General features: G+C 41.3%; 1 protein-coding gene across 7 annotated transcripts in view; it reads right to left on the bottom strand.

Moving 5' to 3' along the window:
• cnksr2a (connector enhancer of kinase suppressor of Ras 2a) overlaps positions 1 to 24,380 on the bottom strand; it is a 473,904-nt gene that overhangs the window by 270,776 nt on the left and 178,748 nt on the right. For all 7 annotated transcript variants that reach the window (XM_048541088.2, XM_048541090.2, XM_048541087.2 and 4 more), the window contains exons 6-7: positions 19,142 to 19,261; positions 5,614 to 5,673 (exon numbers count right to left, since the gene is read on the bottom strand). In XM_048541088.2, the coding sequence (XP_048397045.2) occupies positions 5,614 to 5,673; positions 19,142 to 19,261 (180 nt within the window). The remainder of the gene's footprint in view (positions 1 to 5,613; positions 5,674 to 19,141; positions 19,262 to 24,380) is intronic.

Below are 24,380 nucleotides of genomic sequence, written 5' to 3' on the forward strand. Positions count from 1 at the left end.
TTTCTTATTAGCCCAATTCAGGATGTTATCCGGGTCTCACTGCATTTGAACATTGCCTTCTTGAGAATCTGAGAAGGGGAAAATGATGCTGAACATTGTGTAATAGTTGGTGAACAACTCCACTCTGACCTTAGATTGGAGGGAAGGGCAATGATGAAGCAGTTGAAAAAGGTTGTGGCTCGGATACTATGCTGAGGAACTCCAGCAGAGATGTTCTGGAGCTGAGGTGACTGACCTCCAACAACCACAGCCATTCTTCTTTGTGCCATGAATGACTAGTTGAGCTTTTCTCCCCCATGATTCCCATTCATTCCAATGTCCCCAGAGATCCGTGATGCCACACTCAGTCAAATGCTGCTTTGGTATCAAGGACAGTCACTTACATCTCATCTCTGAAGTACAGCTCTTTTGTCCATGTTTGGACTAAGCAATGAGATCAAGAGTTGAGTGGCCTGCCTCTTCGGGGAACCAGGACTGATCTCCCAGCTTGACTGTAGTGGTAGAGTGGAGGATATTCCAGGCCATCAGGTTACAGATGATGTTATAAAATAATTCTGCAGCTTGTGATTGTCAAGAACACCTCATGGATACTCAGCTTTGAGTTGCTGTACCTGTTCAACATCTATCCAATCTAGCATATTGGTGGGACCATGAATCAAGATGAAGGGTATCCTCAATGTGAAGAGTAAACTTTGTCTACAAGACGACTCCTATTGGTTGTGTCATGTACAGACATAACTGTCACAGGTAGAGGTGAGGATGAGGTCAAGTAAGAATCTCTCTCTTACTGGTTACTCACCACCAAAGAACCAGACTAGCAGCTATATCCTTTATGATGATAGCACCTTGATTAGTAATGGTGCTGTCACATTATTATTGGTGATGGACATTGATGTCCCAACTGAAAATACACTCTGCACCCTGATACCCTTCTTGATGGGTCAGGACAACTCTCTGGATATTAGTGGTGGTAAATGGGACATTATTTGTAGTGTGTTAATCTATATAACTATGTCAGCCTGTTACTTAACAAGTCTGTGGGACCCCTGTTCCAAATTTGGCGCAAATGTCTAGATGTTGTTAAAGAGGGCTTCGCAATCCTGACAGGGAATTGCCATTTTGCCACTGCCATTTCTGCTACCTAGGTTAATAGTGGGCACTCTGTCCAGTTTCAGTCAAATGTTCATGCAACGTACTTTGTTATTGGATAAGGTGGCAGAGGGAATTGATTACAGCAATGCAGATATTGTGTCCTGGAACACTTGCATTCTCGTAGTCATGACCAGACTGGTGCAAGTAATCCACAGGTACTCTTCAGGATAAGGTGCCTATTCAATTATGCATTTGAAAAATAGAGCTACGATGTGACTGCTTAGTACAAAGTAGTGAGAATTCTGGGATAAAATCTAAAACCTCATGTTTTAATATCTGTTTCTGGAACATTGTGAAGCTGGTGAAATCAAGCAGCTACTTCACAAAATCATGCAGCCTGGAATGAGGCCATCGAACCCACTGGGCCTGTGCCAGCTTTCTGAAAGAGCTACCAATTAGTCTCACTTCCCCTAATCTTTTCCCAGACATCAGAAAATCTCTCGTTAAGTATTTATCTAATTTCCTTCAGAAACCAATCGAATAATTTACTTTCTCCATACATTCAGGCAGTGCATTCCAAATCATCATAATGAGCTAAATTGAAAATTAGTTTCTTCCCTTTTCACCATCCACTTCACAGTGAGTACATACTTTTGCAATGCCATAATTTCATGAAAGAATGATCTGATACGTTCATTCAAGATAGTTCTAATAACGTTTAAAATAATTGTTGTGTTTTTATTTCCAATTGTCAATTGACCATGAAAAGCATCAATTTCCCTTTTTGTTAAAGTTGTTTTTCGAGTGACAATACAATTGATCAACATTTTACATTAAAACTACGTATTAATCTACTTTAAAGAACAACTTCTGCAGGATTTAAATCAAACATAAAAACAGAATTTTCGATAGCTAAAATGTATATTAGAAATAGCAGCTCCCTAAAAATATAAATGGTTTCAAGTTAAAAATACAGATTAAAAGAAGGAATATTTCTGAGAAAAATGAAATACTTTACATTTCAAGTATGTTGAAAAGTATGTGTAAGCCATTCAGGCCCTCAGGTTTAATTCCCCATTCATTTGGATGATGGTTATTCTGAAACTTCAAACAATACATCTGCCTTTTTGATCCATATTCTTCAACATCCTTGACTTATAAAAATGTCAGCTTGTCAAACTTGAAAATTTCAATTGCCTGAGCTACGGGAAAGGCATTTTAAATTTACCCGACTCTTTATGCAAAAAAGGGCTTTCTGGTTTCAGTCCTAAACCTGATTCTAACTTTCTGTACTCCTATCTAGATTTTCCCACTAGTAGAAATACTTTGTAGCCATTGAATGGTTTTATTCATTTAAGCATGTCCATTAAATCAATTACAAGATTCTAAACTTAAGAGAGAGTGCGAAATAGGTTTGTAAGAGCATCAAGCATGTACAGCAGCTGGATATAGTATTTTCACATTCACACAGTCACCATCTGCAGATTAGGAGAGATGCATATCTTCCTGTGTGCATTCTGAAGTGATTGTTCCCTCCGCAGCACTCTGGCCCTTTCCTCCAATATCCTTTACATCTTGTCCCCTTCTCATGAAATTGCAGGAAGTGTTCAGTCTGCTATTTTAGCTCCTCTGTCCTTAATATCTAAGTCCACAAACACTCCTTCCAAGTGAAACAATGGTATATGTGTACTTCTTACAATTTAGTACATAGCATTTGCTGCTCATGATGTGCTCTTCACTGTGTTGGGGAGATCAGATGCAGAACAGGTGGCCACTTTGCAGAACACTCAGTCTACAGGCATGATCCTAATCTTCTAGTTGCTTGCCAATTGCATATATTTGTGTTATTCTCTCTCTTACACACACATTTCTGTCCTTGGTCTGCTACAATGTCCTGGCAAAGCTCAATGTGAGCTGGAGGAACAACACCTCATCTTCTGGTTTGGCATTTCACAGACTTTTGGACTCAATATTGAATTCATCATCTTCAGATCATGAATTCTCTGTTCCGTTCTGATTTTTTTTGCCAAATGCCAGTCTGTGTCCAACTTTTAATGTTTATACTTTCAATCAGAGCTGATTTTTATTCTGTCATTGAAACATTCACTGAAATACTCATCACTTAATTGCATTTTTTTCCATGATAGCTTTGTTATTAATATTTGCTATCCTCAAACATAAACCAGAAATTCCTGTTGTTCTACCTCTGCCTTCCCCTTTCCAATGTCACAAAATCACCTTTTTCCTTGCAGTTCTGAAGAATCATTTTTGGCCTGAAACATTGACTTCCCTGCTCCCTGGATGCTGTCTGACCTGCTCTGCTTTGCCAGCTCCACATTTATTGACCCCATTTGAATTGAAACATATTTTTCCCTTTTCTATCTACAGATGCTGCTAGACCTGCTGAGATTTTCCAGCACTGTCTGTTTTTATTCCAGATTTCTTGCATCCATTATATTTTGTTTTTATAGTAGATATCGTACCTGACTTAGAATGCAATTTAATCCCAGACGCATCTCCTTATTCATAAAATTACCTCTTGCCAGATATCATTTGGCTTTATAAGGCTCTGGTTAGGCCCCATTTAGAATACTGTGTCCAATTTTGGGTCCCACACCTCAGGAAGGACGTACTGGCACTGGAGTGTGTCCAGCGGAGATTCACACGGATGATCCCCGGAATGGTAGGTTTACTGTATGGTGAACGGCTAAGGATCCTGGGACTGTACTCATTAGAGTTTAGAAGGCTGAGGGGAGATCTAATAGAAACTTACAAGATAATGTATGGCTTAGAAGGGGTGGACGCTAGGAAGTTGTTTCTGTTAGGTGGGGAGACTAGGACCCGTGGGCACAGCCTTAAAATTAGAGGGGGTAAACTTAAAATGGAAATGAGAAGACATTTCTTCAGCAAGAGAGTGGTGGGCCTGTGGAATTCATTGCCATGGAGTGCAGTAGAGGCCGAGACGTTAGATGCCTTCAAGGAAGAGATCGACAAATTCTTGATCTCAGAAGGAATCAAGGGCTACGGGGAGAGTGCAGGGGAGTGGAGTTGAAATGCCCATCAGCCATGATTTAAATGGTGGAGTGGACTTGATGGGCCGAATGGCCTTACTTCCACTCCTATGTCTTATGGTCTTATGGTCTTATTTGCTTACACAGAAATTTCTAGTCACTTCCTGTGCAGTTAGCAGTACGGTGCTGCTGAATAGATTTTTTAAACAGAAAACCATTAAATCTCTGGTACAGCTTTTCATACTCCATTGCACTGAAATGAGATGCCACGAAGAATGCCGGAGTTGGAGTCCAATTTTATATTTGTGCAAGTTATGAACAAATAATCTAGATTGCTAACTGTAATGCTCATTTTTAAATTTTTAATAAGGCTTAAATTATGATATTTTTCGGCAACGTTTGATTTCAGCAATTTAAGTTCACAGCGCTGTACTTTATCAGTCCATCTAAAATAAGTGAGGGCTTTAGTGGACGCTCCATCCTATTTCTGCATACACCGATCATCTATCATTTATTTGAATATCACCACAGGACTAATGTAATAGTCACTCAAATTGTATATCAAGAAGTAATTTCTGCTAAAAGCCATTATTTTGCTATATCTGTTGAGCTAGCTTAACTGCAGAGAAAGAAGAAGTTGTAATACAAATCCTAATGAGAACATGAAAACCCTTGGCATTTAGTCCAGAGCCCAAATTCTCTTCAAAAATATCAGGGTAGCAAGACAGTGTTCATTTTTATGTCTTCCTCAACAAGATGGCAGGCATTGGTGTTGGTGAATCAAACAATAATCCAGGTATTCATCAAAAAGCATGATAATTAGTTTAGTAGAACTGGTCAAATGCAAGGGAAAACCTCTATTTGTTTAACTCAATGGGGTCCTATGCTCATTTTCTTTTTCTCTTTGTCCATTATTCAGCCATTTGGACATAAAACAATGAACTTTAGCCCTTAGCTAATACAAAATGATTTGATATTGCAAATTTTTCAATTTTCTTTGGATAGCACACAAATGATTCCCATAGCCAAGAAGCATTATTTACATACAGTCAATCAAGATTAAATTTGAATCTAATTTATAGCATTTGGAGGACATTTGTGAACTCATTGCAAAACTCTACCTCTCAACATTGATTTACATAAAGCATGTTACATCTACATGTAAACAAATTTCACGTTTGAATACTTCAAAAGCATCAATAGCCCTGATGGCACCTATGCCAAGCAAAGGTTGTAAATCTGTGTTTAAGTATTTGAAAATAATAATAATCAATTCTTCCTCCGAATCAAATGCTTATTTTACCCAAACTATGTTTAAAAATTAGTTATCATTTATCATTATAACAGAAAGTCGAATTCATCAATCACCATCGAGTATCCTTCCAAGTATTTCACTAATACATCCAGATGTTGTTTTAATACAGTAGTTTATGGTCATAGCTAAATTAAATTTATACATGCAATCTCTTATTGCTCGGTAATGCAAAAATCATTGGAGAATACAACTTACATTCTCAGTTGTTCCAGTTATTACATGTAACCCATCATATGTTGATTTGATATACATTCCCTAGGGAAGATGGGAGAGACAAAGAGAGAGAAAAATATAACATATTTCCATGAGAATTTAGTTACTCTAATTCATAGCTGTTAAAAATAACCCCACAATAATCTAGTTTAAAATAAAACAGGTTGGATTAGATTTTGATATATATCCACAATGTTTCCATAAATAATGCTATTTAACTATGACAAATTGTATATCGTAAATGGAATTGTTTTGTTATGATTGACCATAATGTCAATCCTAACTTCACTGGCATTTAATTTATCCCTACTGACATATTAACAGAGCTGTAGAATGGCCAAGGTAGATGTTACAGTCTCACAAATATATGTCATAGGTACATGGAGAGCAATAGGATTAACATGTAAGTTAAGTAACAAGATGAAGATGGCTTGAATATGTGGACTTGAAAGGTCTAAAGGATGAATTTACCTTGCCTTGCAAAAATCTGAAGTCTTGATTTTTTTGAGAAGCACTCATAGTTCTTGGCAATGCTCAGACAGTTACAGTAAAGACAAGGCATGGAGAATGCCCTCCCTGTTTCACCCCAGTAATGCTTCCTAAAATAGCTTCTTCCTGGCAGTGATGGCGAGGAAGCTGCTGTAGAATGGTGACGTGGCCAAGGCTCTGATGTACAAAGCTGGGGCCGGTAGACAGGGTGTGTGTGTGTGTGTGTGTGTGTGTGTGTGTGTGCGCGCACTCGCGTGTGTGTGTGTCTATGCGGGCGCATGGGTGGGGGTGGTGGCATTGGTGAGGGGTAGGTTAAACATTTATTGAAATTACAATACGGTTATGCAGGATGTTCTTCTGACTACATATTGAGAAATGTAATACTCAGTTAGAGCGGGGACATTTTTATCCCTCCACAGAGATAAATACTGATAACCATCACACATTCCACTTTGAAGAAAGAAGGAAAGAAAGTCATATGAAGCAATTAATCAGCTAGGTTTCCCTTATATGTTCAAAACACCAATGCAACTTGTATATGGTTGCCATCATGCAATAAACTATATCTTGTTTAAAATAAGAATCTCTTCTCATTAGACTAACACATAGTTTTTCTCCACCATACAAGACTGTGTAGGCCACATAGATCTCAATCTAAAAGGAAACTTGTAGAGCAAATCTAGCTAACGGTGACCAATAGTCCAGGTAGCTCATACATGATGAGCTAAGGTGAGCAGCATTCCATCTAGCTTTCGTTGGACTGCCCGGCCCAAAAAGGTCCATGAGAGACAGTGGCTTCTGGAGCTGCAGCCAGCAGCTGATAGAGAATGTTGCTAGTGAGCACTCATCACACAACATGGTGAGCAGTACCAGAGGCTTCAGTGAACTCAGAAGAACATTTCAGGCACAATTCGAAGAGAACTACCATTGCAGGCAACCAGTAGTTGGAAGAGGTGAACACTCCAGAAGCCTGCAGAAGAGCAACTTGTGGCAAGGCTCAAAGAGGTAGAATCTACTGACAGACAGGACCAGTGTGATCTAGAAGCTACCTGGAGCCGGCACACTCATCACACTTGGCCATCAGCAATTACATTGGATGATGATGAACTGTGGGAACAAATCAAGGTTAAGCCAAGACACATCACAGATGCTGTAAATAAAATTGAAATCCCTGGTAGGCAAGTGGAAGAACTTGTTAATAAAAATACCACGCAAGATGAGGCAGCTAAAAGGACCACAGCTCAGAGGGAGTGGGCTGCCAGCACGGCAGGCAAGTATCAAGAGGCATGGCAATGGTAAGAGAAATCAAGAGCAACAGAAGTAATTTTAAAATGAGATTGCAGCACTGGGAACAAGGCTAAGCCAGAATTAAAGCAGTATAGGGGTGATTTAGAAGCCAAAGTAAGCAAATACTAATAGAAAAAAGTAAGGAAACCACTGAAGACACATAAAGAGATGGTGATACAGAATTTAAACTGCAGCAAAGAGAGGAAGGATTCAGAGTGCAGACGGCAGAACTCATCAATGACTATTAAGGCACTGGCCGTTATTAGCTATAGCACAACAGATAGTGAACAAAATCTAGCCTAATCACTTCAAGGAACGGTAGACACCTTATAGGGCCACAGGTAAAGGGGTTCATTCAGGAAAACGGTTAAGAGATAAAGAATTATCTTTAAAGCCAAAAACATTGGGATTCATTCAATAAAGCCCTTAACAGAACAGGAATTGTTTATTCAGCTAGAAAATATGGAAAGCATCCACGTTGCTAATGAAAAAGTGGGTATCATTCATTTTACTAGCGGAGAAGCAGGCATGTCGCAGTTTTGCTGCGGAAGGCAGGAATCCTCCATTTTGAGAGTTCCAACACAGGAAATCCCTCCAGTACAGCAGTACAAAGCAATAAAATTGTTATTCAACTGAATCAAAATGATCAAAGCATGGAGAATGAAGCAGCACTTTTATACTGCAGAACTGAATGTCTTTAAAAGAAGGAACAGCACAGCAAAAATAATATTGCCAGGTAGGTTTAACTTCAGAGGTGGGGGAATTCATTTTCACTCATTCATGGTGTGTGAGCTACACAGACAGGGCATATCTGAGCATTTTCTTTATGGTTGGGTGGATGCCAGTGGTGTAACTTTAGCGGAGTAACTCGATTAGGGGTTAGGGTAGCTCTGAAGCATGTTTTTAGTGCTCCTGTGGAAATATTATCAAAGCCCTTGTAGCGTCCACTGCTTTCAGATATTTTTAGATATCATATCAGGTGAAACAAATTTGTTGAAAACTGCCGTCTATGAAGCTGGACCTCAAGGAGGTCAAGAGGGATCATCCAGTTGACATTGCTGGTTGAAGATGGATGCAAATATTTCAGACTTACTTTCTAAACTAATGTATTGGGCTCCCTTATCATTGAGAATGGGGATTTTTGGGCTGCTTTCTCCCAGTTAGTTATTTAATTGTCTACCACTGAAGTGATTAAATCTGATTGGCTTGTTGTGGGATTGTATTGGTCTGTCTACTGCATACTGCAATTCCTATTGACATACGAATAGTCCTGTGTTGTAACTTCATCAGGTTGACTCCTCATTATGAGGTAGCTCTGGTGCTGCTCCTGGCATATTTCACTGAACTGGGGAGGATCTCCTGCCTGGAGGTTGATGGTAGAGTGAACCATGAGGCCACAGATTGTGTTGCAGTACAATTCTATTGCTGTTGATGGCCCACAGAACCTCATGGGTGCACAGATTTGAGATGCAACAATAAAAGACTATCACTGTATTTTGGGTTAACAAGGGTAGAGCTGGATGAACACAGCAGGCCAAGCAGCATCAGAAGAGCAGGAAGGCTGATGTTTCGGGCCTAGACCCTTCTTCAGAACAAAAGTATGCATGTTTCCTTTGTGGAAATGTCTCTGGACTGCCAGAGGCTTTCTCCTTACCTTATTGTGCAAAATAATAAACTCTTTGATGCCTGAAGTAGACCTTGGTGTTGATTGATTTGTTTCGTCATTCTGCCCTATTAATTTGGCATGATCAGTCAGATCCATGAAGCATGGACCAGACTACACAAGTATCCTGTACTCATAGCAACCTGTAACCTCAGCTTGTTCGGTATCTCCTCACAATCTCCTATCTGAACCTGAAAAGGATTGACTCAGTATCAAAGAGCAGGAGGTGGTAGAGTTATAAATGTCGCGACTTCATGACATAGTCACTGGCCACCTTGAGGCACTCCTTGATTGAAAGGTGGGGGTCCTCTTGGATGGCTAAAGTTGACTGGGAGACACTTCTAGTCACACCTTAAGGGAAGAGCAGGGGAACTCTGAGGGTTGTCAAAAATGTGTAGGGCTTAACTGAAATGGATGGACTGGTGTGACCCAGTAATACCTGATAAATAATTGTGCAGGAAGGATCCAAATCACATCTTGAGGGAGGGGTCGGGGCCCTCAGAACTGCCCACTTGCTAATCCTACAAAGAGAGTAGATAGCAAAACAGCAGTCACGGGAGAGAAGGAACTAGCTTAGAGACTGGTGGGATCCCTCATACAATTCCGTGCAGGAAAACGCAATAAACTTCTTGGCCATAAAATTAAAACATTTTGGAACCCCATGAACCCCATGAAGAGAATATAGCAAAATAAGAAAAGAAAGACAAAGAAGGTAAGACCTTAACATCAGTGCTTTCAACTCGCGTAGAATGAACAAAACACATTAATCGATTAATAAAGAGACAAAAGGTAGCCAAAGTAATGCTGGCTGTACTACCATCTGTTGAACCACAGCCAACAGCCCGACCTCCTGAATGGAATGGCAGAGATGAAATAGATTGGAGCACACCAGGAGAAGAAGCTTTGTAGTCTAATAGTGGCCTAGTGAATTGATTCATAGATCTTTTAAAGTGGAATACATTCCCCCAATTCCTGGGATATGGAGAAGACCCAGAGTAGCAGGACTGCCTGCCTGGGTGCAAAACCCAAGTGTACCACCAATACCCACCATTCCATCCTAACCCACAACGTCATTGTCACCGGGAGGCATGTTGAAGTTACTGGACAAGTTGCCCAATCTAATGCCTAGACGTAATAACAAGATGCTTTGGCAAAAGTTGAGTGAAATGTGTATTTGCCACAATCTATGTAACACAGATATTGAGGGATCTGTCCATAGAAATTGCCAGAGACATACTCGTCGTCCCTGTTACAACCTCGCTAAGACAGAACCTGGTGCGCTGGCTGAACATAAAGTACATGAGCAAGATTGAGCAGATCAGGCACTTTAGGCAGATGTCATCAACACGATGGGGGGAAATTCCCATAAATTGGAACCTGGGTGCGGGCATCTTTGAGCAGTAAGTTGAAAACACTATCGGCCATGGAAATCAAAACTTGAAGCTTTTCAAGCTCAAAATGGGATACCAAATAAGTGAGAATTTTGACAGAGTGAACAGTGTGTGAGTGAGTGAGTGAATGAGTGTTGGAGAGTGCAAAGAAGTGCCTGAGTGTCATATAACGGCAGGACCTGCTGGATTTCCCCATTGTCCTAGTTCTGACTTGAGGTCTCAACAACCTTCATTCCTCCAATTGAGGTAATGAGGTGAACATTTTGGGAAGGATGGTCCTCTGGGAAATAGGTGATCCAAGCTAATTATTTTGGCAAGTAGATATTCATGCCAATGGACATCTCAGTAATTTTAAGCTTGATACAGATACCCATGTCATTGTGATCTGATATGCATCATGTTAAAAGAAACAGTGTTTACTGCAATAACAGTGAAATTAAATGGTCCAGACAGCACAGCTTTTGAGACTTAAGGTATGCGACAAGGAACTGTGAGACACAAGGGGCATCGGTAATAGAAAATGTACGCACACTTCTCAGTAATGAGCTGTCACTCTTCACACAAATACATGTCCTGACCTCAGCCTGATTCCAATGGCAGGTACAGTTAAACCAGTTAGCTAATAGAGAACTGGCATAGAAACAGCCAATCATACCACAACTGTTCAAGAAGCAGCCTGTCATGGAATCACATGTCAAGGAAATGGTCTTTGTTGATCAACAAATCTTCAAATGACTAGTCAAAGGAAATCGAGTAGAGGATTTTATGAGGGTTCCTACCTTCATAACAGAATGCAAGTGATAGAAGAGTATCATTTCATGTTATGTGTGAAATATTATATAAAGTATATACCATATATATTACAACCTGTGACTAAACAGGGTTGGCATGAATATTTTCCACTCTTATTAAGAGTGAAGCATGTTCAGAGTCAGTCATGTTCATGACAAGAGTTGGCAAAGAGAAACAAATGAAGTAAGCTTCATTGATGAATCTTTAAGTGAAGTTGTTCAGCCTGCAGAACAAGTTATTATGACAGACTCAAATCTGATGTCAGATGCTGGGAACACTCAAGTTCATTTAGGATATTTCATTTCATCATCTACCAAGAAAGGATCATCAGCGCCAGCGAAAGGTCTCATGTAAATTAAGGAACAATCTCCCAGTTGTGTAATTAAGGGAATGAACACTTTGGGTTCACCAGTAAAGCAACTACAAGGAGTGAATAAAAGTGTCCAAGCTCATCAACAAGTTGAAGTTAAGAGTCTACATTCCGCATGGATTTACAGGGAAATTGAGAAGAACAACTTGTTTGAATATAGGGCGAACACAAGTCCATGAAAGCCACTACTAATGTGGGTAAGATGGTGGTGGAGTAGGGCTTCTGAGCCAGGGGCTTGTGCAGTCCATTTTCTCTTAGTTTCTTTTCTTTTTTTTCTCCTTTCTTGTTTTTTTTTATTTCTTTTGTCTTTTTGATTTTACTTGCTCCTTGCTGAAGAGCTTTGTTGTGATGATGCACTGGTGGCAGTGAGCGGGCACAGTAGCATGGATCTGAATGGGCCCAGCAGTACAAACTTTTGGCTGTGGTGTTGGAGGTGATGTTGGGTTCCTGGCAGCTTCTACATCAACGAAGCGGTCCCAGCACTGACGCACAGCTGTTGCGGTAGAGGCGAGTTTGGGCTCCCGGCAACTAGTGTCCAGTGGGAATTCATGGAGGTGGCAGCTGAGGCGAGTTTGGGCCCAGTTTATATTTTCTTGACCAAGCTGAAATTTACCTCGTCATCTAATGGTTTTAAATCCTGCTATTCCTGTCCTTCATTTTCACAGGAGCATGCCTGTCCTGCGCTCTAATCAACCGATCAATTCATCAATATCTTCTATAATCATCAGCCCTTTATTAGCCATAGTATCCAAGCTGTGCATTAATTTCCTCACCAATACAGTATTTAAATGACCATAAACCCAAATAAGTGAGCAACATCTGTTTTTTCAAGATAACTGACAGATATTTATCTATGTAAAAGCCATTATCCTTAACACAGACTCCAGATTGATGAGGTCACAGCTAATCCATTTCCATCACAAATCTGAGATATTTTAACCCAGCAGCTGCAACCCTCTTCACTATGTCTGCAATCTCAATCTCATATTTAAATTTAACAACTGACAGTGCTCAGTACAATAGTCTCCACTGTATTTTCCCCATATAGTAACTCCAAAACATATGGAACCTTAAGTTGTGATTTCACATTCATTGCAAAGTAATTCATTCCCAAAGAGATTTTGAGTCTTCCTGGCTTACGGTCAGCATACAGCTTTCTTGTTGACAGCTTGAAAACTATTCTTTGCAGCGACTCCCTCTCTCACAAACCACTTGCAGCTTTGCTCTCTCTTCCATCCACTTGCCAACCACTTCTCTCTCTCTCACTCTCTCTCTCTCAATCACCCATATGCCCTGCACCCCTCTATTTGAACCCATCACATTCACAGTCCCTATGTTTCCTTTACCAACTGGCAGGCTCCAAGTGCCTCTAAATCCTTGCAGCACTTTGTCTCCTCTATTTTCTGAGGCCTACCTGATTCTCCAACTCCCTTGCTGCTTCCTTCTTTCCCCCACAATAACTCTACCCAATCCTGGGCTCAACAGGGAGATGACTACCTAAACAAAAGGCCAGACCCACTCGCCCAACCATTTTGGCCTAGATAAAACGCCGGCCCTGTCCCCTTCTCCCAGCTAACAGGCCCTACCCCTTCCTGGCTCTTACTGTCACCCAAATAAAATTCCATACAAAATTCTGAAGAGCCTAAATAGACTGGATAGTATAGATCTGTTTTATAGAATCATAAAATCACAGGATTCCTACAGGGCGGAAGCGGGCCATTCAGCCCATCAAGTCCACAATGACCCTCCAAAGAATATCCCACCCAGACCCATTTCTCCTGCCCCCTCCTCTCCTCTCCCCATCTCCTAATTTCCTGCGGCTAATCCACCCAACCTACAGATCCTTGGGCACTGAGGGCGATTCAGCATGGCCAATCCACCTTACCTGCACATCTCTAGACAAGGGAGGAAACCGGAGCACCTGGAGGAAATCCATGCAGACACGGGGAGAACGTATAAACTCCACACAGACAGCTGCCTGAGGCCATTATTGAACCCAGGTCCCAGGCACTGTGAGCCATCATGCTGTCCACATAAACTCATTCCCCTAGCAGACAGTCTAAGGCATAAAAGTAATTGGAGGAAGGGTTAGCCAAAGTGGTGGAGAATCCTTTTCACTGAGGCAGTCTAGAATTTAGCCCTCAAACAGTGATAGAGATAAAACCTTTCACTGCCTCTAACAGGAGCATAGCTCAGCAATCAAGGGACTATAACTAACAAAACAAATAACAGAAATTAAGACTTGGAAACTAGAAACAAAAACAGAGGTTGCTGGAAAAGCTCAGCAGGTCTGGCAGCACCTGGGAAGAGAGAATCAGAGTTAACGTTTTGGGTTTCAGACTGAGGAAGGGTCACTGGTCCCAAAATGTTAACTCTGATTTTCTCTTCACAGATGCTGCCATGCCTACTGAGTTTTTCCAGCAACTTCTGCTTTTGTTCCTAATTTACAGTATCCGTGGTTCTTATGGTTCTTAAATGGAAAGTGGGAGTAGGCTGGATGGTGACCAATCGGCTAGTGCGAGTTTGGGAGATTGAATGACTTCCTTGTCTGTTGTAAATTTACATATTCGAATATAATGTTTTGAAAGTGGTTTTGCATAACTTACATCATTTGTCTCAATCTACTAAATAAAAGACATCTTTTGAACTTATGAGATACATCTGGGGTCTGCAAGGAATAGATTTCCAATGCAAAGATAGAAAGACGTCACGAAGGTGGATAATCCTGAATGTAAAATTCTCACATTTATCATCATACTTATTATCAGGTAGCAGGATTTTGCAAACTGTTCAGTCCTGACTTTATTTTAGATTCATGTGATGAATAAATGCTTCTCTGAATATCACCAGTAAAGTGGCTTTGTTTTAACACTTTAATGAATGTGACAGAGAATGGACGGTGCTACAAAAGCAAGTAGCAAAACTCATTGCCCCAGTAAAATTCATAAATCTATTCTATCTTTAAGCTACAGTATCATGTGTGAACAGATTGAATTGCTTTCAGAAGCCTAAATCACAGAAGACAGGTTTATCAGCCAATATACTGGCGTTCATACAACTAAATTGAATTTGCAAATATGAAAATCTTTCAACCAAACACCAGAAAGGTTATTTTAGTGAAATAGTTTAAAAATAAATTGCTACCTTGAATATTAAAATGCAGTTTCATAAATCAAAATCATATTGATTCCTGCAATGGTTATGGCACAGAAGGAAGCCATTACATCCATGCCAACTCCCCGGATGAGCAATTCAATTCATCCCACTTTCCTTCCCTGTGAATATTTTCTCCTCAGATGCTTGTTCAATGCTCCTTTGAAAGCAATGACTGTTTCTCCCTCTGTTAACCTCTCAAATAACGCATTCCACACCATAACCATAAATCTTTTAGCAATCGCATTGAACCAATGTCCTCTGGTTCTCCAACTATCCACTGATTTCAGCAGCTTTCCTCTGACTAATCTATGCAGATCTGGTGTGCTTTTAGTGACTCGATAAAATTTTCTATTCCAAGAAGATCAGTGTTTTCATGTAAAACAAAGTTCATTTCTGTAAAATAGTTTTGAGGTAAATGAAGCATAACTTGGCTTGACAAGACTGAACAAAAGATTAATTATTTTTCTTTTTAAAAAAAGTGTAAGTATCGAAATGGTCATGGAGAATGCATTAAAGTTATAGGACACAGAAACTAGGAGCAGAAGTAGGCCTTTTGGCCTTCCAAGCCTGCTGAGCCATTCAATATGATCATGGCAGATCCTCTACCTTGATGTAACATTCATACTTTCCCTCCATAACCTTAGATGCCTTTAATATCTAAAAATGTATCATCTCTTTCTTAAGTAAACTTTGCAACCTGGCTTCCACAGCCTTCCATGGGAGTGAATTCCATAGATTACCCACACTCTGAGTAAAGAAATATTTCCTCATCTTAGGCATAAATGGTCTATCTCGTATCTTGAGACTGTGACACCAGGTTTTAGACACTTCTCTCAGGTACAATATCCTCCCTACATCTAGTCCGTCGAAGCATGTTAGAATTTTATACAGTTCAACCAGGTCCTCTCTCTTTCTTCTAAACACCAATACAGAGACAGATGAACCAAGGGCAGGACAGTCCTGCCTCCCCAGAACCAGTCTAATGAATCTATGCTGCACTCCCTCTATGGTAAGGTCATCATCTCAGGTTGAGTGACCAAAACTGTATGCTATATTCCCTACACAAGGCCCTGTGTATTTGCAGTAAGGCATCCTTACTTCTAAACTTCAATGCTTTTGCAATAAAGGCCAACATACCATTTGTCTTGCTAATTGCACGCTACACCCACTGGTTATTTTCATGAACATGTATACAAGGATCCCCAGATCCCTTTCTACGTCCACACTTCCGAATATATCACCATGTAAATAATACGCTGCCTTTCTGTTTTTGATACTGAAGTGTATAACTTCATATCTGTCCATGTTATATTGTATCTACCATGCGTCACACACAACTTGTCACGTTCACTGTGAAGCCTCCTTGCATCCTCCTTACAACTCAAATTCCCAGCGTTTTTATATCATCAGCAAACTTGGAAATGTTGGATTTTGTTCCTCTGCCTAGGTAACATTATGTATAGTATAAAGAAAGAAGAAACCCTACACACCAAAATTACATATTTTGAATCTTTGTTTAATAAAATGTCTGAACCCCATAAACCTTATGTCTAAATAAAGGTATTTCCCTCCCCCAGATCACATTTTCTGAATTTGGTGATACAGTTCCTAGAGCATATTGGTGGCCTACTTGACTGGGAGATCTGCATAACAGAAAACACTCCTTTTCTTACTTAATATATTTGAATTAAGCCACTACCTTTTCAATGTTTTGTTAAAAGTATCTGTATCAGCTCCTCCCACACATTGACCTCTACCAGTGCAACAGTGTATTTGTCAATGTCATAAATTCCATCTGATACATTTATTTATTAAACATCTGTAATATGTACCATAGAGTCACAGAGTCACAGAGATGTACAGCACAGAAACAGGCTCTTAAGTCCAATTTGTCCATGCCTCCCAGATATCCTAAATAAATCTGGTCCCCATTTGCCAACATTTGGCTCATATCCTTCCAAACCCTTCCTACTCATATATCCATCCTGATGCCTTTATAATGTTGTAATTGTACCAGCCTCCAACAGCTCTTCTCTTAGCTTATCCCACGCACACACCACACTTTCTGTGAAAAGATGCTCTTAAGGTCCCTTTTAAATCTTTCCCCTCTCACCTTAAACGTACGCCCTCTGGTTTTGGACTCCCCAGCCCCTGGGAAAATACCTTGTTTATTTGCCCTATCTATGCCCCTCATGATTTTATAAACCTCAATAAGATCACCCCTCAGCCTCCAACATCCAGGAGCAAATAGCCCCAGCCTGTTCATCCTCTCCCCATAGCTCAAACCCTCAAACCCTGGTAATATCCTTGTAAATTTTACCATGTGTAGAAATTGAGCATTCTCCTTGGTGAGATGTTAAAAATAAAGCAATGAGAATCAAAACTAAAACAAGGAAGTAATTGAGAGAATAACAAAGTGTAGATCAACATTTCTATTTTACAACAAATAGATAGTTGTTCACTGATATGCATGGTTCACCATGAACACTGATATTAAAAATCAGTACTTCTGCAGAACATTCCTCCCTCCTCAGAGCCTGTACACACATCTACCCCAATAACCATCCCTACCCACACCTGATCCAATTTAGATCTCCCACTGAACACTGTTGGATGCTGGCTATACTGTTGAAAATTTTATAACATAGAACATTGACGGCTGGAGAAAGAAACATGGTTTCTGCAGTGATTGGAACCGGGTGGATCTCATTGATAAGACACTTGATTGGAGCTGTTAACCTGGGGCAATCGGGAAGCCCTGGTCGACCAACATAAACAGGGAGTAAGAAAATAATATACACAAATAGGAGATTTAGAATCTCCTCAATTTGGGGGACTGAGTCCAAGCTGGCTAGCCACAGCCAGTGTACGGAGCACAAGTAATTAAAGAGCAACAGGGTACTGGCCTCTGTGCAGTTATTTCAGTTTTCACACTGATTCTCTCTGCTGCTAGACTTGTGGATACCTGGAAAGGTTCATAACAGTAGGCTTCAATCCCGGAATCTATAGTGCAGAAGCTTCCTGAAGTTAAGTGGGTAATTTTTAATCATTTCAGGGTATGTTGCACAGTTGGAGGAGTAATGTCCATGATTGTGCAATGCTCACCACTATTCTTAACCCACAGACACTGACACAGTCTGTGTTCATGTACCATGAGATCTGTAAAACATCCAGGCTTGGGCTGAAAAATGGCAGATAACATTCCAGCTACACAAGCACCAAAGACAAAGAATCCAACCACCGCCCCCTGACATTGAATGGCACAGCTGAATCGATATCCTGGATTTACTATTAACCAGAACCTGAACATGCCATATAAACAGTCAACACAGTGTGGAGCTGGAGGAATGCAGCAGGTCAGGCAGCATCAGAACAGCAGGAAAGTCAACATTTCAGGTTTTCACCTGAACTGCTACATTCCTCCAGCTCCACACTGTATTGACTCTGACAGCAAGTGCAGTTGTCTCTACCTCCGAATGCCAGACAAATAGTGTGCCTACTACAGCAGGTCAGAGGCAGGGAATTTTGTGGCAAGCAACTCACCTCCTCACTTCCCAAAGCCTTTCCACCATTTACAAAGTACAAGCCAGGAGATGAAATCTTCTCAACTTGTCTGAGGGGATGCAGCACTAACCACACTCAAGAAGATCAATATTATTCAGGAAACTACAACCCACTAGATTGGTACCACATTGACCACCTTCAATGTTCACTCCATCCATCACCAATGCACAGTGACCAGCTGTATGTACTAGTTAAAAGACACACTGCAACAACTCACCAAGGCTCTTTGCATAGCTTCTTCTAAATCTTTCACTCAGAAGGTCACAGGCAGCAGATGACACAACCGAGTGCAGACTTCCTTCCACACCACACACCATCCTGACTTGGATATTGCCATACCCTCACTGTCGCTGGATCAAAATCCTGGAACTCTCTCCCCAAATGCACTGAGGGTTACTCTACAACAAATACACTACAAGAATTCAATACACTATCACCTTCTCCAACAAAACTAGGATGGACAAGCAATGCTGGCCTATCCATCGTTGGCTGTAAAGAACTTGAGGGGTCAGAAGTCACAGAAAGCACTGTCTACACACAATTCTTTTTTATTGAAAGTGCGTTAATAGTTAATTGCAGCAATGCCGAGCTCTATTTAGTTACTTGATTTTACCCATATTCATCATGCAAAAAGCCATATTTGGTAATTATGAAGTGGGATCACTTTAGTTGAATTATAGCCTGTATTAGACGATGGTTGCAACAATTGCAGTGGATTCAATGTTACTTCATGTGCCTTGTGCCTATAACCACAACTCTAACATTTGATGTTCCACTCAAAAGAGACATGTGTCTTACCAATCCTTCACTGGGTTTGATGTTTGTCAGCTGAACCACCTCCAAGTGAGCAGATTGTGAAACCAGCGGATCAGAAGATAGGGAGATAATGTGGTCACAAACACCTGAGAGTGTTTTACACTGTGACAGAAAGAGAAAACAAAAGAGTAAGGATACATTTCCAGAAAACAGCAGGACTAATAAACAAAAGCAATTTAATGACCTGTCAAATGAGAATGCCTTAACTTTAAATCAACAGAATAGTGTTCTGAAAACCAGTATCACCAATGTAACTCCTGAATTAAGTGTACAATTTACCTTCTAAAATGCCTTGTCAAACCTCACAACGATGATCGGCGTAGCATTTTAATAAAAATAAATACTTAGTAGCTTAAAGTGAAAACCTGTTTGACTCTGAAAAGCCAGGAAGGCAAGTCTGTCAGTACAGGAGAGGTGGAGTGAAAACAGATATTTGAAGATCCATCCAGGATCACAGGTATCTCTGTGATGTTCAACGTTCCACAGGCAGTTGTTCTCGCCACGTCCTGAGATCCACATGCAGTGCCATGCATCATCATATGCACACTCTCGACCTCTCTCTCCAACAGCACCACTTCCTGCTGGCTCAGAGCTGCACTGCTCCTCAGTTCCACTTCATACTCCAACTTATTCAATGTGCTAACAAGAAACTTTCCCTTTACCTTTCAGACATCAAAGAGCACAAGACACAATAACTCAGAGATACCCCTAGCCCTCCTGAGCCTTCCTCCCGTCCCTTTCCCTCTGACTCCATCTCCTATCCTAACTCCACCTCCTGTCGTGCATTTACTATCCCTTCCGACTTCCCACTATACAATGTTGAATGTTCTGTACTCAGCAAAGGTCTTGGTTTTATCCCTCTGAGTCACCACCTTCATGAACTTTAAGCACAATATAATGTTGAATTCTTTGCCTCTGTGCTCATTTCTTTGGGCAACAGACCTCTCCCTATTCCACAGGCCCCTTGGCCCACCTCAAACGCTGTCCCTGCAGGTGGAGCCCTGCCTCTGTCCAGTTCCTTCCCACTTATATCTGCGTTTGCTCTGATGCTTTATACCAATTCTAGAATTTCCAGTTTGCAGGTTCCAGATGTCTCCTCTTTACCATGGATGTGCAATCCCTGATCACTTCCATCTCCCTTCAGGATTGTCTCAGGGCTCTCCTCTTCTTCCTGAAAAGAAAAGCCTGAACTGTCCCCATCCACCATCATCTTCCAGCATCCGGCCAAAATCGTTGTTACCCAAAACAACACCTCACTTTCTTCAGGTCAATGGAGTGGCCATGGGTACCCGCATGGGCCCCAGTTATGCCTGTCTCTTTGTGGGGTACATGGAAAATTCCGAGTTCCAGTCCTATTCCGTCCACCACCCACAACTCTTTCTCCGGTATGTCAATGATATCATCAGTGCTGCTTCCCTCTCTTGTCTGGAATTGGAAAAGTTTATCGACTTTGCTTCCAATTTCCACCCCACTCTCACCTTCACCTGGCTCATCTCTGACCCCTCCCTTCACTTCTTCAACATCTGTTTCCATTTCTGCGAATAGGCTTGTTACTGATGTCTACATCCACTGATTCCCCATACTTACTGCACATCTTCTCTCCCTGCTTCCTGTAAAGACCCTATTACAATTCTCCCAGTTCCTCCATGTCCATCACATCAGTTCTGATTATGACAACTTTGACAAAATGGCCTCTAACATGCCCACCTTCTTCCTGAGCTGAGGACTCCCCCGCACCCTTTTGGACAGGGCTTTCAGTTGGGGCTGACCCATCTTTTCCACTTCAGTGCTCACCCCTCTCTCCTCCCTCCCACAACAGCGATAGGGTCCCCCTTCGCCTTCCCTGTCATCCCTGGAGCATCCACATCCATTTCTGCCACCTCCAGCGGGATGCCTCCAGCAGGACACATAGTCCCCTCCACTCCATTGTCAGGTGTCCACAAGGACCATTCCCCCGGGACATCCTGGTTTACTCCATCTTCACTCTCTACACCTCCCCCACAGCCTCACAGCAGCTTCCCCTGCAACCACAGAAGATGTAACACATGCCTATTTACCTCCTTCCTCCTTGGTAGCCAAGGGCCCAAACATACCTTCCACGTGAAGCAAAGCTTTACCTGCACTTCATTCAATCTGGTGTAATGCATTCACTGCTCACAATGTGGTCTTCTCTGCATTGTGGAAACAAAGCAGAGATTGGGTGACTACTTTGCAGAACACTTGCATTCTGTCCATTAAAGAAAAGCCCTGAGGTTCCAGTTGCCTGCCACTTGTTTCCTGTCTCTGTCTCAGTCTCAGGCTTGTTGTAGTGCTCCAGTGAAAATCAGCACAAGCTGGAAGGACAGCTCCTCTTTTTCCTCCTGGAAACTCTATAGCCTTCTGGACTCAGTTTCAAGTTCAACAATTTTCAATTTTCAGGCTTGAGGCACGTTCTCCCATGTCCTTTCCCCAAGCCCCACACACCAGGCCTTGCTATCACATAGTCTGCTATTACACACAATCCATTATTAGTTTCTAATAGTCCCCAACAGCAGCTATTCATTATCCTCGGCTGACCATTATCTACTCCTTTTTGTGTCCAACTATTCTTCTTTATCCTTATGGTCTATCATTACCTATCATTTACTCCTTACTCCCCCTCCCCACCCTACCTTCTGCAGAAGAACCAACTTTTCCCTAGCTACCATCAGCTCTGAAGAAGAGCCTTTGAACCTGAAACATTAATTAATTTTCCTCCACATTTGCTGGCAGATCTGCTGAGTTTTTCCAGCAATTTCTGTTTTTATTACTCCGAAATCCATATGGGCAGAAGCAAATATTTAAATAGGGCTTCAGCTACTTGCAGAATGACCCCCTTGCAGATTAAAGATAACTGATCCCTTTGATGATAGACTACTCTCGCCTAATGAAGGTTCAGGAGCGTATAATTTCTTCAACAGGGTTCATGACAGTTGTCCATGTTAAGGCCTCTGTGTGTCTTGGACAAAATTTTCAGCAGAAGCCAAGATCTTGGCCAGGTTCCCTTCATGTGAAGGTAGATGGTGTTAAGACAGCAGTCCACCTATGGTCTCCATTGAAACTCAAAGGGAACTGTAAACAGAATAAAATCTTAGCATAACCAGGTTCCATCCCAATTTCTTGGATCCCTGCCAGCCTTGGATGAAAGCCATTCCACCTATTGTCTACAAGTCTGGCACATACAGCAAACTTCATTTCATGAATATAAAAATATGTAGGAATCTACTTTTGTCAACATGTACATGACAGTGTTAATACATTTTGTCAGAGATTAATTGAATTTTGAAGTTTCAGTAATAATATCACAATGCAACATAGAATATATGTAGAAACTTCTAAAAACACTGATTTAGTACAAATACATATTTTGCCAGGATAAAAGGGAAAGAGAAACACATTTTGTAGCTTCTTTCACGACACTAGAACCAGAACTTGAAGAACCTTCGCAGTTAATGGTGGACTTTTAAAATACAGTCACAAGCATAATATAGAGAATGTACTCCAGGTTTGATCACAGAAGTGTTTCCTGCAATCCTTACTTAAAACCAGTGTTTGAAAGCATGGTGCTTTTATCATCATTTATGGAATTTTCTACAGATGTTGTCAGTGTATGGAGGGATGTATAAATGCTGTGCACTTCACCGGCATGGCACAGTGCTTACTGAATAAATCACGGGCAGATTTAGTTCATTTGAATAGCTTTTTAAAGCAAACACAGAACATAAAAGCTTGGCCTTTCTTCCACTCTAACTACAGTTGTTGAATTTCCATGCCAGAAAATGAAGCCTGTTTGTATAATGCTCCTTACATGAAAAGAAACAACTCTTGTAAATTAAAAGAATTTGGAGTGAAGTAAATCAAAGGCACCGGCCTTGTTTTTCTGAGGAATATTTCGAAAGCCACTTATTTGAACAACCTGCACTTCCTTTCTGAGTTCAAACACTGGATTTTCCAGTGGCAGGCTGAGTGGGTTGGGTGATGGGTGGTGTGGGTGGTGAGAGCTGCAGGGGAAGTAACAGAGAGCTGTGCTGGGTAGATCCCAGACCTTACCACCAGGCACCTTTAAGGGTAGACTGAGAGGTAGGTTAACCACCCACTCCATGGAGGTGGGGGGCCCAGGTCGTACTATAAACGCCTTAAATCAGGACAATTTTGTGGCCTTGCCATCATTTTGCCAGGAGACCAACACCCCACCACCCAACCCCATGGCATAATGAGGTCTCCAGCTCAATGAAGGCTTGCCATGAGAACTGGAGTCTCTACGTAACTCTCTGATGAAGGGTCTCAGCCCGAAACGTCAGCTTTTGTGCTCCTGAGATGCTGCTTGGCCTGCTGTGTTCATCCAGCCTCACATGTTATTCTCTATGTAACTCATTGTGTAGAACTGTTCTGAGGAAGGGTCACCAGACCCAAAACATTAACTCTGATTTTTTTCTTCATGGATGCTGCCAGACCTGCTGAGCTTTTCCAGCAATTTCTGTTTTTGTCAGTATGTAGACTAAAGGGTATTATATTTTCACTCTGGGTATAGCTACTGAGCATGTGCAAAACAAGCTACATCATAGTTATGTCAGAACAAATCGAATTGGAGTCTGGGTCTGCAATCTCGAAGTCAGATGTCCTCTCTTATCATCCTCTGAATGTTATTATTTTCAATAAAGCCTGTTGCTGTTCTTTCACAACAGCGTAGATTTCACATTACTACAAGTTGGCATCAGCAACTAGACTGCAGCCATTTTGTAACAGCCTGAACCAAGCCCATTGATGAAACTGTGAGACCAGCCCTGGGCTCCAAACCGTGAACTGGTGAAAATGCTTCAAATGCAGCTCAGAGTTGCTAAGGTTTGACTATCGAAGTATTCCTTGGAACTCAATTGTGGAACAGCAAGGACAACACAGAAGCTGAAGAAAGTGCAGAAGGTGGTCCATAGCAGAGTGCTCAGACTGCACCAGGAAGAAATCAATTGACCATAGTGCACAATAAGTTTCCAAAAATCAGAAGCCAATAGGTATGAATATAGTGTACAGGATAGATCACCCACACAACATTCTGCCAAAGGTGGTAAACAATAGTTGCCTTGATAAACATGACAAATACTTCAATGACAGAAAAGCTCTACCTTTACCAAACCTGCCAGAAAACACAGAAGACTCTGACCATGTCCTACGTTGGGTAATTTAGCTTTGATGATTCAGTAGCTAC

The sequence above is a fragment of the Stegostoma tigrinum genome, chromosome 12 (genome assembly GCF_030684315.1).
Source record: "Stegostoma tigrinum isolate sSteTig4 chromosome 12, sSteTig4.hap1, whole genome shotgun sequence".
NCBI classification, from domain to species: domain Eukaryota; kingdom Metazoa; phylum Chordata; class Chondrichthyes; order Orectolobiformes; family Stegostomatidae; genus Stegostoma; species Stegostoma tigrinum.